Here is a 14,187-nt window from a genome sequence, read left to right on the forward strand (position 1 = left end):
ATTTAAATTAGGGTAAGATAAGCTGGTAATAAAGTGTAACTCACCTTTTTATTCCCCAAATGATGGTGGAGAGGTGTGGAATGGAACGGAACGGAATGGAAATGAAACTCCTGTTTTAGGGAGAAGCAGGAAAACCAGCACAGCCCTGCAGGTAAGTCAGTGTGAACATGCAGGTTTGTACCTGGCCTTGCTGTTTCTGCTGAAATAAAGGTGAATTTTTCCATGAAAAGCCAATTTCTGCTCAGGGAGTGAGTGGGGCACTGCTGTCTCCCAGCCTTCCAATCTAATTAAAAACGAGTCTGAAGGAGCTGGAATGTTGGAGAAGTAGTAATAATAAATTCTCCATTGGTTTTCAAGTGCTGCTGTTCCCATTCCTGGACAGGTGAGGACAGGTGGGAGGCCCTCAGTCCTTTCCCAACCCTGCCCTGGGCCCTGCCCTGGCCAGGTGAGGTCACAGGGTTTGCTGGATGCCAAAATTGAGTCTGGATTGAATTCACCTCCCTGCCCGGATCAAATCCTCAGGGCCCAGGGGAGCTGGGGGGGAAGGAGCTCTGGGCTGTGCTGCTGAGGGGTCCTGCTGGGCTCAGCTGCTCCTGCCCTGCTCTGGGGTGCCACTGACCCCAAATCCCCCCGGCAGCGCCCGAGCTGGGCTCAGGGCTGGGCCCTGGGTGCTTTTAGTGCTGACACAGAGCTGGAGCTGCAGGAGCCTCTGATTCATCCCGGGAGGGCTCACACCCAAGCCGAGCTCCTTCCCCTGCTGTTGATCACCTGGAGGGACTGGGGGGGCTGGGCACACCTGGGGGGAGCTGTGGTGGTCCCCAGTTCCCACTGGGGCTCCCCCATCCCTGCTGTGCTGTGGGGATGGATGGGGTTCAGAGCTCCAGAACCAGGGGGATGGCCAAGATTCCCAGTTTGGGGGGGCTGAGTGCACCCTTTGGGTGCATCCCCGGGTTCTGGGGTGCAGGGGAAGCACACTGGGGGGCTGCAGGTTTTGGGGGGCTGCCCTGCCCCAGCCCCTGAGAGGGGATCTCTGGGATCTGCTTTAATCTCCCCAGGGCCAGTGTTCTTCTCATCCCCCACGGGAAGGTGGCCAAATATCCCTCAAAAGGGGAAACTGAGGTGTGGGGGATCCTCAGCCCATCCCTGAGGACACTTGGGGGGTTGCAGGGTTTAATTTCCTGCCCTGCTGCTGACCCAAAGGGCTCTTCTACCTCCCTTCCTCCTCCTGCTTGTCCCCAACCCCTTCTTGGGACAGCTGGGGGAGTGACAGCGCTGTCCCCAGGCTCAGCCAGGACTGCAGGTCCAGGAGTGCCAAAATCCAGGTGGGGCTGCCCATCCTCCCCGGCCAGGGCTGCAGGAGCCTCCGGCTGGGATGGAGCTGAACCTGGGATGGGGGAGTGCCCAGGGCAGAGCCTCCCGCTCCGGCTGGGATGGAGCTGAACCTGGGATGGGGGAGTGCCCAGGGCAGAACCTCCCGCTCCGGCTGGGATGGAGCTGAACCTGGGATGGGGGAGTGCCCAGGGCAGAGCCTCCCGCTCCGGGTTGGGATGGAGCTGAACCTGGGATGGGGGAGTGCCCAGGGCAGAGCCTCCCGCTCCGGCTGGGATGGAGCTGAACCCGGGACGGGGGCGTGCCCAGGGCAGAGCCTCCCGCTCCGGCTGGGATGGAGCTGAACCCGGGACGGGGGAGTGCCCAGGGCAGAGCCTCCTCCCACTTGGGGGGGTCCGTGGGGGGAACCTCCCCTGGGCAGCAGGAGGAGGGGCTGGAGCTGGGGAGGGGACTGGGGTGGGTGTCCCTGTCCTGGTGTCCTTGTGCCACTGTCCAGGTGTCCCTGGGATGCTGGGACAGGGACGCTAGGACAGGCACAGAAGTCCTAGTGTCCCTGTCCCAGTGTCCCCTGTGCTGGTGCTCCTGTGCCTATCCTAGTGTCCCCTGTCCTGCTGTCCCTGTCCTGGTGTCCCAGTGCCAGTGTCCCTGTCCTGGTGTCCCTGTGCCTGTCCCGGTGTCCCTGTGCTGGGAGCTGCTCTGGCAGAGGGTTGTGGTAGAACTGGAAGAGCAGGGCCAGAGCAGAAGGTCAGGTGAAGGTGTGGGTTTGGCACAGCTGAGGGGCTGGGGAGTTGTGGGTCACTTTTTGAGGGCACCCACGGAGCCGTCTGGGAGAACTGGTACAGCTGGAGTCAAACCGGCCGTGTGGGAAGGGTTGGAAGCACTGCAAGGATGCTCTGCTCCTTCCAGCCCTGGATGGACTGCACTGCAAGGATTGTTCCTGCTCCTGCCCTGCAAGGATGCTCCTGCTCCTTCCAGCCTCAGATGGACTCGCAGCTGCCCTGCACCTTCCCCACTCCAGCACAGGCACCCACTCATCCTTCCCAGGATTCAGGTTTTCCCCTCCCAACCCAGCAGCTCCTACAGGATCCAGGGTTTGAGCCTTGCTATTTCTCTGACCCTTTGGGATGAGTTTGTGTCCAGCTCAATCCATTCTTCCCTCTAAACTTTGAGACTTGAGCTGATTTGCACCCAGGATTTTTTTTTTTTTTACTTTCCTTTATTTGCAATAAATAATAAACTATAATACAAAGATCTCAACACAGAATCCAAAATGTCTTGTTCTTTTGGGAATAAAAAGGACTCCCAGCACCAGGAAAGGTGAAAGAGCATCTACGAGCAGCCCCTGGGCTGGGGGTATCTGCACCCCCTGCCCTAAGCAGTTGTTCCCCTTCCCCCAGGTGTTCCCATCCCTGGGCCAGGTGAGGTCCTGCAGGTGCCCCGGTGTGGGGCGTGGGGCCCTGCCAGGGAGCAGAGCTGGAGCCGAGGGTGCCAGGGCCTGGCTGAGGGGCTTTGTGGCTGTGGGGAAGCTGGAGAAGTTCTAGAGCTGATGCAGGGGTTCTTTACACACACAGAGAGCCCCCGGCCTTCCGGCACCCCCGGGGGCCGGGATGGGAAGGTTTGGATGAAGAGTCAGCAGCTGCAGCTGGGTGTGGTGGTGGCCTGGCGTGGGGCACACACAAGCCCATGGGTGGGCCTTCCTCCCCTCCCTCAGCCTTGCTTTGCCAGCTGCTCCTACGGTGGGGTCAGCTCCATGGACTTCTTCCTCTCCTCCCGCTGCTCCTCCCACTCCTCCTCAGACTCGTAGGTGCCCTTGATGATGGCCACCCTGTCAGACATGTTCATGCAGTAGGGGACCAGGATGTAGAAGTAGAGCAGGGAGGCCAAGCAAGCCCCAAGGATGGGCCCAACCCAGAACACCTGGAAAGCAACAGGGACGTGGTGAGAGCAGCTCCTGGGGCTACTGCTCCAGCTCTGCTCATGGCACCTCCATCCATCCATCCATCCATCCATCCATCCATCCATCCATCCATCCATCCATCCATCCCTATCCATCCCTATCCATCATCCATCCACCCATCCCCCATCATCCACCCATCCATCATCCACCCATCCATCCATCCCTGCTCCACATCTTCTGCCATGCAGAGAGGAAAATACCTGTCCCAGACACTTCCTGGGATGAAACCCCCCCAGCCTGTGCTCACTGAGGGCCAAACCTGCTCTGTAAGTCCGGGGCTGAGCTTGCAGGAAGTGCTGGGTGAGAGGAAAGGCCAAGCTGGGCTCTTCCATGGGCTTCCTTCCCCTCAGATGATGCACCAGTGGTGCTCAGAGGGCACCACAGATGATTTCCATGCCTGGAAGTGTCCAAGGCTGGGTTGGATGGCGCTTGGAGCATCCTGGGCTGGTGGAAGGTGTCCCTGCCCATGGCATGGGGTGGGACTGGATGAGATTTTAGGCTGTTCCCACCCAGCCTACCCTGGGAGGGGTTCATTTCTGTCCCCTGGCTGGCTCTGTGCCCAGGCATTAACTGTTCCTGCGGGGGCAAAACCTCCCTCCTTCTCCAGCCCCTTTTAACCCTTCCTGCCTGGGGTGGGCTCTGAAACCCCCACCCCTGCCCTGTCCCCAAGTGGCCACCACCTGTCCCTGTCCCCAGTGCCACCAACACCCACCCAGTGCGCGGGGCTGAACCTCCTGGTGACAACGGCGGGCCCGAAGGAGCGTGCAGGGTTCATGGAGCAGCCGGTGAAGTAAATCTGGTGGTGTGGAAAGAACCCTGGGTTAAGGAGCAGATCAGAGCCACCCTTTGGGAGCAGGGACTGAGGTGTCCCCTGACGGTGTCTCTGTTCCAGAGAGCTGGAGATGACCCCTCACGACCAAAGACCCCAAAGTCTCCTGTGTTTGCTCCTCCAGAGCAGCTCCCTCAGGACCAACTGCTCGAGGGCATTTTGGGAAGCTCTGTGCTCGCAGGACCCCCCTGACTCACCCCCACCAGGTGGCCCACGGTGACGGAGAGGCCGATGGACAGCGCGGGGGAGCCGACGCCGCTGCGCCGGTTGTCCGTGGATGCGAAGATGCAGGCGGCCAGCTGGAAGGTGAGGATGATCTCCACCACCAGGGCCTGGCCTGGGGTTATGTTGTTGTTGAGCTGGAACCATGAGAGTGACAATAATTAACCCTCCCAGGGCTTAGCACCACCAGGAGGGCTCCCGGGTGCTTTGTTGGGAGGTTTGGGAGGGTGAAGTTGGAGGAGAAACACCCAGGGCCCCTGCCCAGTCCCTGCTCCTTCTCTGAAAGGAATGATCTTTCTTTCTTTGCAATTCTCCAAGATCTCTCTCTCCCCCTTCCCTGGGCTCTCCACATCTCCACTTCCCTGTCTCCACAACACTGCATTGCTTTCCCACCAAATCCCTTTTCCCTGCATTTCTTTGATCCTTGCAGGCTGTTTTCATCCTGCACTTTGTGGAGCACCTGCCCAGGAGGATGAGGAGCAGCTGGAATAGGATGGAGGGAGAGGGTTGGGATGAAGGTCGTGGCCTGGGATGGGCTGTTCTGTCTCAGTGATTCTGCACAAAACTCTGGGGACTCTCAGGGGAACTCGACCCCTCTGGACACGGGAAAGACAAAGTAACCCAACCCATCACAGCTCATTTTTTATCTAAAACTGGCTTGTTTGCGATGTGGAACCTGTGGAATGAGAGGCATTGGAGCTCCTCATCCCAGTGAACGTCTGTGCTGCCCCCAGGCCTGTCCGTGGTTGGAGCAGCAGCCCCACCGCTCTCATTGCAGATGTTCTCCAGCACTGCCCCGAGGGTTTCAGGCCGTGCTTCATTCCTGCTTATCTCAGAGGGTTCTGCTGTTCCCCCTCCTCCCCTGGGAGCAGCCCCCACTGCTCGGGGCCCCTCGACACCGTCCTGCCCTCGCTCCTTCTCCAGCTCCTGCCCACCACTCTCCCCACCCGTCTCCGTTCCCGGCTCCCCCAGGGCTGTGACTCCAGTGGGCTCCTGCTCCCCCTGCCCATACTGGTCTGACTGGGCTCTGCTCCCTCCCTTCCCCCTGCTGCTGGCACAGCTCCTGTCCCGCGCTAATCTCCAGGTGGAGAGGCTGCACTCAGGAATATCTCAATGGTGCGGGTGACTCACGGGGCCCTCAGGACAGAGGAAGCCCTCATTACAGGAGGGAAAAACATCCCACTCATCACTCGCACAATAAAGCCGTCATGTCTGAGCTCGGCTCCGCTCCCGTCCCATTCCCAGCCCGCCGTGTGTGCGGGACAGAGCGCTGAGGATCCATCCCCACGGATTCTCCTCCCCGTGCCGGTGCCAAGGGGAAGGCGAGGGAAGAGGGGAGATCCTGGGCAGGGACTCACCGCGTTGATGGCCAGGTTGCCGCGGGTGTTGGCGGGGGTGACACCGTAGAGGATCCCGGCGCCGGCGATGGCCCCGACCAGCTGGGCCACCACATAGAGCAGCGTGCGGAGCAGGGAGATCTGGTTGCCCACGAAGAAGGCAATGGTCACGGCGGGGTTGATGTGGGCGCCGCTGATGTGGCCGAAGGCCTGCACCAAGGTGCCGATGGCCAGCCCGAAGGCCAGCGCGATCTGCAGGATGCTGGGCAGCGCCGACGGCCACTTCAGCGCCGAGCCCAGCCCGATGAAGACGAAGATGAGTGTGCAGAGGAACTCCACAAAGACGGCTCGAGCAAAGGCCAGGGTTAGTATTTCCTTCTTCATGGTGGGAGCAGGTGGAGGGCAGCCAGGGAGGAAGAAAGTTTAGGATTGCTCTGTGTCCGGGCTCTGGTGTGTGCAGCCGGGTGTAGGGCCATACCTATCTATATATGCAAGAGCAGCAGGAGCTGTGTTACAGGGTGGTGGGTGGAGCCAGGGGATTAGCCAGTCCTCCCAAATTACCATGTGAACCTGCAAAAGTTTCCACCTGAAAACGTCTTTGGAGCCTCTTGGTGAACCTGTGACTCAGATATTGGTGGTATTTCTCTCCTTTCCCTCTGCAAACAAAGAGCCCCTATAGGGTGTCTCTGTGGTCGTTGAATAACGAGGTTGCATAACGAGGCTGAGCTCCCTCCTCTGCTTTTGGCTTTTACTGCCTCTTGCCAGGCCCTGGGTGTTTCACTAGCACAGGTGTAGTTAATATTTGCTCCCTCCCTCCCTCCCTTCCCTGTGCTTGCACACTCCTCCTGTTGGAAAACCCTTGTTGGGCTGGAGGAGCTCTGCTGGGGCCGGGCTCCAGTGCGTTCGATTTCCATGGAACCTTGAAATGGAAAATCAAACACCTGGAACTTCTCCCAGGCTGTGAAGAGAGCTCAGCTCAAGCAAACAAGTGGTTTGCGGTTGTCCAGGGTGCAGGGGAGGGTTTGAGGGAAGCTTTGTCCGTCTGGGGAGCTGTAGATGAGCCGGAGCTTCCTTGAGGTGCGTGGATGGAGAAATGGCATGGAGAGGGCTCCTGGTGCAGAGCCTGGCTGGGAACCTCTGCTCCCTGCCCTTTCTGCTGCTCCTTCCAGAGCACTGGAACAAGTGCTGGAATTGGGACGTGCAGCTGGGAACGGTGTCTCCTCCCCTGTCTCCCTGCGCCCTTTCCTTTTCTTTCTGCCTTTCCAGCTCTTGCTCAATGAGCAATGATTTTGCTCCTGGGAATGCCAGCACCAAGCCACAGGCTCTGCATGGACACAGGCTGTGTTTACACATCTCCTTTCATGTTCCTGGGGCGCTGCCCTCCATCCCAAACCCATCCTTTGGCAGATGCTTGGCTGGCAGGGAGGGGCAGGGGAGGCTCTCGGGGCTGTGCCCATGGAGCTGGTGGGGACAGAGGTTTTGGGGCGGAAAAGGTCTCGGGTGACACTTAACAAAGAATTCTTGGTTCTCTCGTAGCCCTTGCAGCCTTGTGCCAGGATATTTTTTTAGATGGGTTTGGGTGCCAGATCTGCTGTCCTTTCTTGGTTGATTCACTTTTCCTCTCCCAAATGATGCCCAGGCTGGTTTTATCCCTGGCTGCCAGGGGCAGCCACACTGCAGCACTCAGGGAGCAAAGCTCTGCATTGGTAAAAATTGTAAACCAATTGGACATTGGTAAAATCCTCCCTAAATCCAAATAGTTCAACACTGCTGCCTTCTGAGGAGGCTGTCAGGCCTGGGGGGGGGGGGGGTCAAACACCTGGAGGATTCCTGTCCAGAGCAAGGAGAGGGAAATTCTTGTCCAGGACTGGAAATAAATGAGCTTTTCTCTTTCTTTGTACCCAAAATCCTGAGCAAAACAGACCTGGTGGGCCTCAAGGGACTGAGGATCTGTTACAGCCTTAATTCCTGATAATGGTTTTCTCCTGGATCTGCTGATCCCGGGGCTGATTGCAGAGTCAAAGCCCAGATCTGTTATCCTCGAAACACCTGGTCCGTTGGCGTGTTTTGGTGAAAGTTTTGCAAGCTGGTATTTCAAGACACCCTGGCTGGATTCCAGGGTGGTAATTACTTGCCACTTCCCTTCAGCCCTGTCTGTGGCTTCAGCAGGATAAAATGCTCCCTGTTCCCATCCTTCAAACCCTTCCTCGATGTCCCCATCCCTTGGGGGCAGCTGCATTTTGCTGTCGGCTCCTCCAGCACGCTCCTCACTTTGGCTGAAAAGCCAAAAATGCTCTTCCAGCCTCCCAAGCGTGGATAACAACAAGAAAAATCCTGCAGCTGACTAGGAGATCTAATCAAATAGGGTTGGGAATGACAGGGAAAACTTCCAGAAAGCACCACGCAAAGCCTCTGCTCCCGAGGCTCTTGGGGAACCTTTTCTCACCAGGAGGAAGATTATGAGGGATGTTAAAATTAGGGCTCATTTGTGTCCTTTTTTGTCTAGAGGCATTATTGTTTTGTAACTAGGTTGATAAACCATAGTTGGAGGGTTGAGAGCTGGTTAGTGATTCATCGATTATCTAGGAATGGTAGTAGGAGAGCTGAGAATGTCATTGAGATGAGGATTAGTGGGATTCCTAGGAAGGATGGGCTTGAGAACTGGTCAAAGAAGGTTAAGTTCATGGTCAGGTTCAGGGGGTAGTGCTTGGAGCCATGGGTGGCTTGCTAGAGGGGGGATTTATTGATATGAATGACAGAAGTTTGGGTAACTAAAGAGAAAGTGAGTCATGAAGGGAGCATGATAAAAAATCAGGGGCTGGGGTTTAGTTGAGGCATACCATTAAGGAGGGGGGGAAGCCCTCTTTAGTTTAAAAGGCCAATGCTGGTTCACAGCTTCTTAATGATTAGGATGATATTAGAGAGGATCAGCTTTCGGAGTTAGTGAGGGCATTCCTGCTTGGCTCCCCCGATGCCAGCCCTGGCATTTGGAAGGCTCCCCGTCCTCTCCGTGGCTCCGTGCCACCCGAGGAGCTTGGCTGAGCTGGAAGTGCTTTGATGTGTCAGGTTTAATGGGATTGGGCAAGGTGTGCAGGCCTGGGGCAGGCGGTGCTGACAGACGGACACCCACGTGCAGGGGTCACACACGCCTTGCCCGCCCGCCCTGCAGGGACAGCACGGGAGGCTTTGGGCAACAGGGGCAGGTTTGGCTGCCTGCTTCATCCTCCTCATCCTCCCCATCCTCCTCATTCTCCTCATTCTCCTCCTCCTCATTCTCCTCATCCTCCTCATCCTTCTCCTCCTCGTCCTTCTCCTCCTCATCCTCATCCTTCTCATCCTCCTCCTCCTCGCTGGTATCGGCAGACAAACAACACAACCAAAACCTGCCCCCGTCTCCCACTCAGGAGAGGGACCCCAAAGCGGGGAGGGGGTGGGAGGGAGGCAGCTGCTGCCTCATCCTCACCCGGGGCTGCCTCGCCCAGGGAGGCTGTGTGTCATTGGGGCCACCCTGTGCCACCCCTGGCAGTCCCTGCTGTCACCCTGCTCGTGGTCAGAGCCTGTGTGGGGCTGTTGTTAGTTTGCTGTTGTTAGTTTGCTGCTGTTAATTTGCTGCTGTTAATTTGCATTTCTTCGCTTTTTCTGGTGAGATCAGCTCCGTGCTGCACCTCGGGGCCTGGCAGAGGCTGCTCCAAATTCAGGTTACAAACACTGCTGAGCCAGGCTTTGGGATTTCCCCCTCACCTGGCTCTGTACCTCAGCCAAGAACCTTAGAACTGGCCCAGTAATGGAGGCAGGAACAACAACAGTGACAGGATGTCCTGAACAGGAGACGCCAACTCTGCTGGAACTGGGATCAGAAACACAATTAATTGAGCTGGAAAAGACCTCTGAGATCTTCAAGTCCAACCCATGACCTAAAGTCATGAGCTGGGATGAGATGGCCCAAAGATCTTAGCTGGGATGACATCAGAAGAGAAAGTTTGGTTCAGTTTTTCGAGAGAAAAGGTGTTTCTTGCTGGCTGAGCTCCAGCATTTTGCAATGAGGCATTGATAAGGAAAAACTGAAATATCACAGAGCAGAAGCAGCAAACTTTGCCCTCGTGATCCTCAGTTCGAGGGCTGCAGGGAAGGCTTTGCTGCTGCTTTGGGATGCCCCTGTGCAGGTGTTTCAGGTGGGGATTTCAAGGATCCCTCTTATCTGACCCCCATCTGCTGCCCTCTCTTTGAAGCTGAGTGATGACACCGATGACACCGCTGCCCTGGGGCTGGCAGCATTTCCACTTTCTCCTGCCCTGCAGCAACGAGGCTTTGGCTTCCTTCAGTGCTGGCTTCAGAGCCACAGCTGTGACACTGAGCTCTGGGGCTGTGACACTGAGCTCTGGGACAGTGACACTGAGCTCTGGCTGTGACACTGAGCTCTGGCTGTGACACTGAGCTCTGGGGCTGTGACACTGAGCTCTGGGGCTGTGACACTGAGCTCTGGGCTGTGACACTGAGCTTTGGGACAGTGACACTGAGCTTTGGGGCTGTGACACTGAGCTCTGGGCTGTGACACTGAGCTTTGGGACAGTGACACTGATCTCTGGGCTGTGACACTGAGCTCTGGGCTGTGACACTGAGCTTTGGGCTGTGACACTGAGCTTTGGGGCTGTGACACTGAGCTTTGGGGCTGTGACACTGAGCTCTGGGCTGTGACACTGAGCTCTGGGGTGTGACACTGAGCTTTGGGACTGTGACACTGAGCTTTGGGGCTGTGACACTGAGCTTTGGGACAGTGACACTGAGCTTTGGGGCTGTGACACTGAGCTCTGGGGCTGTGACACTGAGCTCTGGGCTGTGACACTGAGCTTTGGGGCTGTGACACTGAGCTCTGGGCTGTGACACTGAGCTTTGGGACAGTGACACTGATCTCTGGGCTGTGACACTGAGCTCTGGGCTGTGACACTGAGCTTTGGGGCTGACACTGAGCTCTGGGCTGTGACACTGAGCTTTGGGGCTGTGACACTGAGCTTTGGGGCTGACACTGAGCTCTGGGCTGTGACACTGAGCTCTGGGGCTGTGACACTGAGCTCTGGGGCTGTGACACTGAGCTTTGGGGCTGTGACACTGAGCTCTGGGCTGTGACACTGAGCTTTGGGGCTGTGACACTGAGCTCTGGGATGGTGACACTGAGCTTTGGGACAGTGACACTGAGCTCTGGGCTGTGACACTGAGCTCTGGGCTGTGACACTGAGCTTTGGGCTGTGACACTGAGCTTTGGGCTGTGACACTGAGCTCTGGGGCTGTGACACTGAGCTTTGGGCTGTGACACTGAGCTTTGGGACAGTGACACTGAGCTCTGGGCTGTGACACTGAGCTTTGGGGCTGTGACACTGAGCTCTGGGGCTGTGACACTGAGCTTTGGGACAGTGACACTGAGCTCTGGGCTGTGACACTGAGTTTGGGGCTGTGACACTGATCTCTGGGCTGTGACACTGAGTTTGGGGCTGTGACACTGAGCTTTGGGACAGTGACACTGAGCTTTGGGATAGTGACACTGAGCTCTATGGCTGTGACACTGAGCTTTGGGACTGTGACACTGAGCTCTGAGCTGTGACACCGAGCTCTGGGCTGTGACACTGAGCTCTGGGCTGTGACACTGAGCTTTGGGGCTGACACTGAGCTCTGGGTCTGTGACACTGAGCTTTGGGGCTGTGACACTGAGCTCTGGGCTGTGACACTGAGCTTTGGGGCTGTGACACTGAGCTTTGGGGCTGACACTGAGCTCTGGGCTGTGACACTGAGCTCTGGGGCTGTGACACTGAGCTTTGGGGCTGGGACACTGAGCTCTGGGGCTGTGACACTGAGCTTTGGGACAGTGACACTGAGCTCTGGGGCTGTGACACTGAGCTCTGGGCTGTGACACTGAGCTTTGGGACAGTGACACTGAGCTCTGGGCTGTGACACTGAGTTTGGGGCTGTGACACTGAGCTCTGGGACTGTGACACTGAGCTTTGGGACAGTGACACTGTGCTCTGGGCTGTGACACTGAGCTCTGGGCTGTGACACTGAGCTCTGGGACAGTGACACTGAGCTCTGGGACTGTGACACTGAGCTTTGGGACAGTGACACTGTGCTCTGGGCTGTGACACTGAGCTTTGGGGCTGTGACACTGAGCTTTGGGGCTGTGACACTGAGCTCTGGGGTGTGACACTGAGCTTTGGGGCTGACACTGAGCTTTGGGACAGTGACACTGAGCTCTGGGCTGTGACACTGAGCTTTGGGGCTGTGACACTGAGCTTTGGGACAGTGACACTGTGCTCTGGGCTGTGACACTGAGCTTTGGGGATGTGACACTGAGCTCTGGGCTGTGACACTGAGCTCTTGGATGGTGACACTGAGTTCGGGGCTGTGACACTGAGCTCTGGGCTGTGACACTGAGCTCTGGGGCTGTGACTCTGAGCTTTGGGGATGTGACACTGAGCTCTGGGGCTGTCCCCATGTCCCCTGTGGCTGTGACACTGAGCTCTGGGGCTGTGACACTGATCTCTGGGGCTGTCCCCATGTCCCCTGTGGCTGTGACATTGAGCTCTGGGGCTGTCCCCATGTCCCCTGTGCTGTCCCTGCTGCTGCAGCCTGCCGTGGCTGCTGGGGGTGACAGTCACCTGCCAACCCTGGATGCCACCTGGACGCTCTTTAATGCTGACTGCTGACAAAGCTTAATGACAGCTCTGCTCTGCTCTTTGCTCAGTAATTCCTGCTGGTCAGGGCTGCTCTGCCCCCTCAGGAGTTCATTTGCCCTGAAACCACCGTTAATTGTCCCATGGGATAATGAGTGTCAGGGAAAGCAAAGCCAGGCTGGAAAACCAAACCACACAGTGGGAAAGGTGGGATGAACCCTCCTGATGTTCAGGTCCAGCCCTTTCCAGCAAAGCCACCAGCACCAGGGACCTCCCAAGGCCCCCTTCTGCTCACTTGGAACTCTTTTGGGCCATTTGTTGTGTCCTCAGGATTCCGAGTTGGGGGCAGTGGTGTTTTTCCTCTGGAAAGGTCTTTGCTGTGGAAATGTCTTCACCTGTGCAGCCCTTCCTTGGTTTCCAAGGAGCACAGCCTGGAACAAATGGGAAGGATGTGGGGAGGGAGATGTCCCTGGGAAGGTGATTTCCCCCTCCCCTTGGCACTGCCATCCCACCTGGGCTGGAGGAGCTTCACCAAGGCACAGGGCCCTGAAATCACAGCCAGGCTCTGAATCACCTGAAAAACACCAAAAATAAATTGATGACTTCTGATAATCATTGCAGGAATCTGGAAACTCCTAAAAACACTCTGGGGGTGAGAGCTGGACAGGACCCAGAGCTCCCTGAGCCTGGGCTGAGCCTCCAGAGAGGGGTTCTGCCCCTGTGCCCAGGTGAGACCCCACCTGCAGAGCTGCCCAGGTGAGTGCCCACCTGCAGAGCTGCTCAGGTGAGACCCCACCTGCAGAGCTGCCCAGGTGAGACCCCACCTGCAGAGCTGCTCAGGTGAGTGCCCACCTGCAGAGCTACCCAGGTGAGTGCCCACCTGCAGAGCTGCCAAGATGAGACCCCACCTGCAGAGCTGCCCAGGTGAGACCCCACCTGCAGAGCTGCCCAGGTGAGTGCCCACCTGCAGAGCTGCTCAGGTGAGACCCCACCTGCAGAGCTGCCCAGGTGAGTGCCCACCTGCAGAGCTGCTCAGGTGAGTGCTCACCTGCAGAGCTGCTCAGGTGAGTGCTCACCTGCAGAGCTGCCCGGGTGAGTGCCCACCTGCAGAGCTGCCAAAGTGAGACCCCACCTGCAGAGCTGCCAAGGTGAGTGCCCACCTGCAGAGCTGCCAAGATGAGACCCCACCTGCAGAGCTGCCCAGGTGAGACCCCACCTGCAGAGCTGCCAAAGTGAGACCCCACCTGCAGAGCTGCCCGGGTGAGACCCCACCTGCAGAGCTGCCAAAGTGAGACCCCACCTGCAGAGCTGCCCGGGTGAGACCCCACCTGCAGAGCTGCCCAGGTGAGACCCCACCTACAGAGCTGCCCAGGTGAGTGCCCACCTACAGAGCTACCCAGGTGAGTGCCCACCTGCAGAGCTGCTCAGGTGAGTGCCCACCTGCAGAGCTGCCCAGGTGAGACCCCACCTGCAGAGCTGCCCAGGTGAGACCCCACCTGCAGAGCTGCCAAGGTGAGACCCCACCTGCAGAGCTGCCCAGGTGAGACCCCACCTGCAGAGCTCCTCCAGCCCTGGGCCCAGCACAGGGAGGAGCTGGAGCTGCTGGAGAGAGCCCAGAGGAGGCTGCAGGATGAGCTGAGGGATGGAGCTGCTCTGCTGGGAGGAAAGGCTGGGAGAGCTGGGGTTATCTGGCCCAGAGAAGGGGAGGCTCTGGGGTGGCCTGTCAGTATTTGATCCCTGTGCTCGAATTCAGGGGCTAAAAGGGAATTTAAAGTACTTCATGGGAAAGAGGAGAGCCATTATCAGACATTAAACCTCAGGCTCAGGCCCCATGAGACTTAAACATTGTCAGGG

The 14,187-nt window shown here is 57.7% G+C and overlaps 1 protein-coding gene across 1 annotated transcript; it reads right to left on the reverse strand.

Moving 5' to 3' along the window:
* Positions 1–3,060: 3,060 nt before the first annotated feature.
* AQP5 (aquaporin 5) lies at positions 3,061–6,238 on the reverse strand. The gene is made up of 4 exons (XM_054649132.2): positions 5,696–6,238; positions 4,313–4,474; positions 3,999–4,082; positions 3,061–3,246 (listed from the first exon to the last, which is right to left on the reverse strand). The coding sequence occupies exons 1-4, from the start codon at positions 6,056–6,058 to the stop codon at positions 3,061–3,063; spliced, it is 795 nt and encodes a 264-aa protein (XP_054505107.1). The 5' UTR covers positions 6,059–6,238.
* Between the last annotated feature and the right edge of the window lie 7,949 nt (positions 6,239–14,187).

The sequence above is a fragment of the Agelaius phoeniceus genome, chromosome 35 (assembly GCF_051311805.1).
Source record: "Agelaius phoeniceus isolate bAgePho1 chromosome 35, bAgePho1.hap1, whole genome shotgun sequence".
Lineage (NCBI taxonomy): Eukaryota > Metazoa > Chordata > Aves > Passeriformes > Icteridae > Agelaius > Agelaius phoeniceus.

Excerpts from the sequence above, each read along its gene's own strand:
- AQP5 (XM_054649132.2), bottom strand. The coding sequence starts at position 6,058 with ATGAAGAAGGAAATACTAACCCTGGCCTTTGCTCGAGCCGTCTTTGTG. Across the intron at positions 4,475-5,695 it reads GCAACCTGGCCATCAACGCG|CTCAACAACAACATAACCCC; the intron begins GTGAGTCCCTGC and ends TCATGGTTCCAG. Across the intron at positions 4,083-4,312 it reads CCGTGGGCCACCTGGTGGGG|ATTTACTTCACCGGCTGCTC; the intron begins GTGAGTCAGGGG and ends CCACACCACCAG.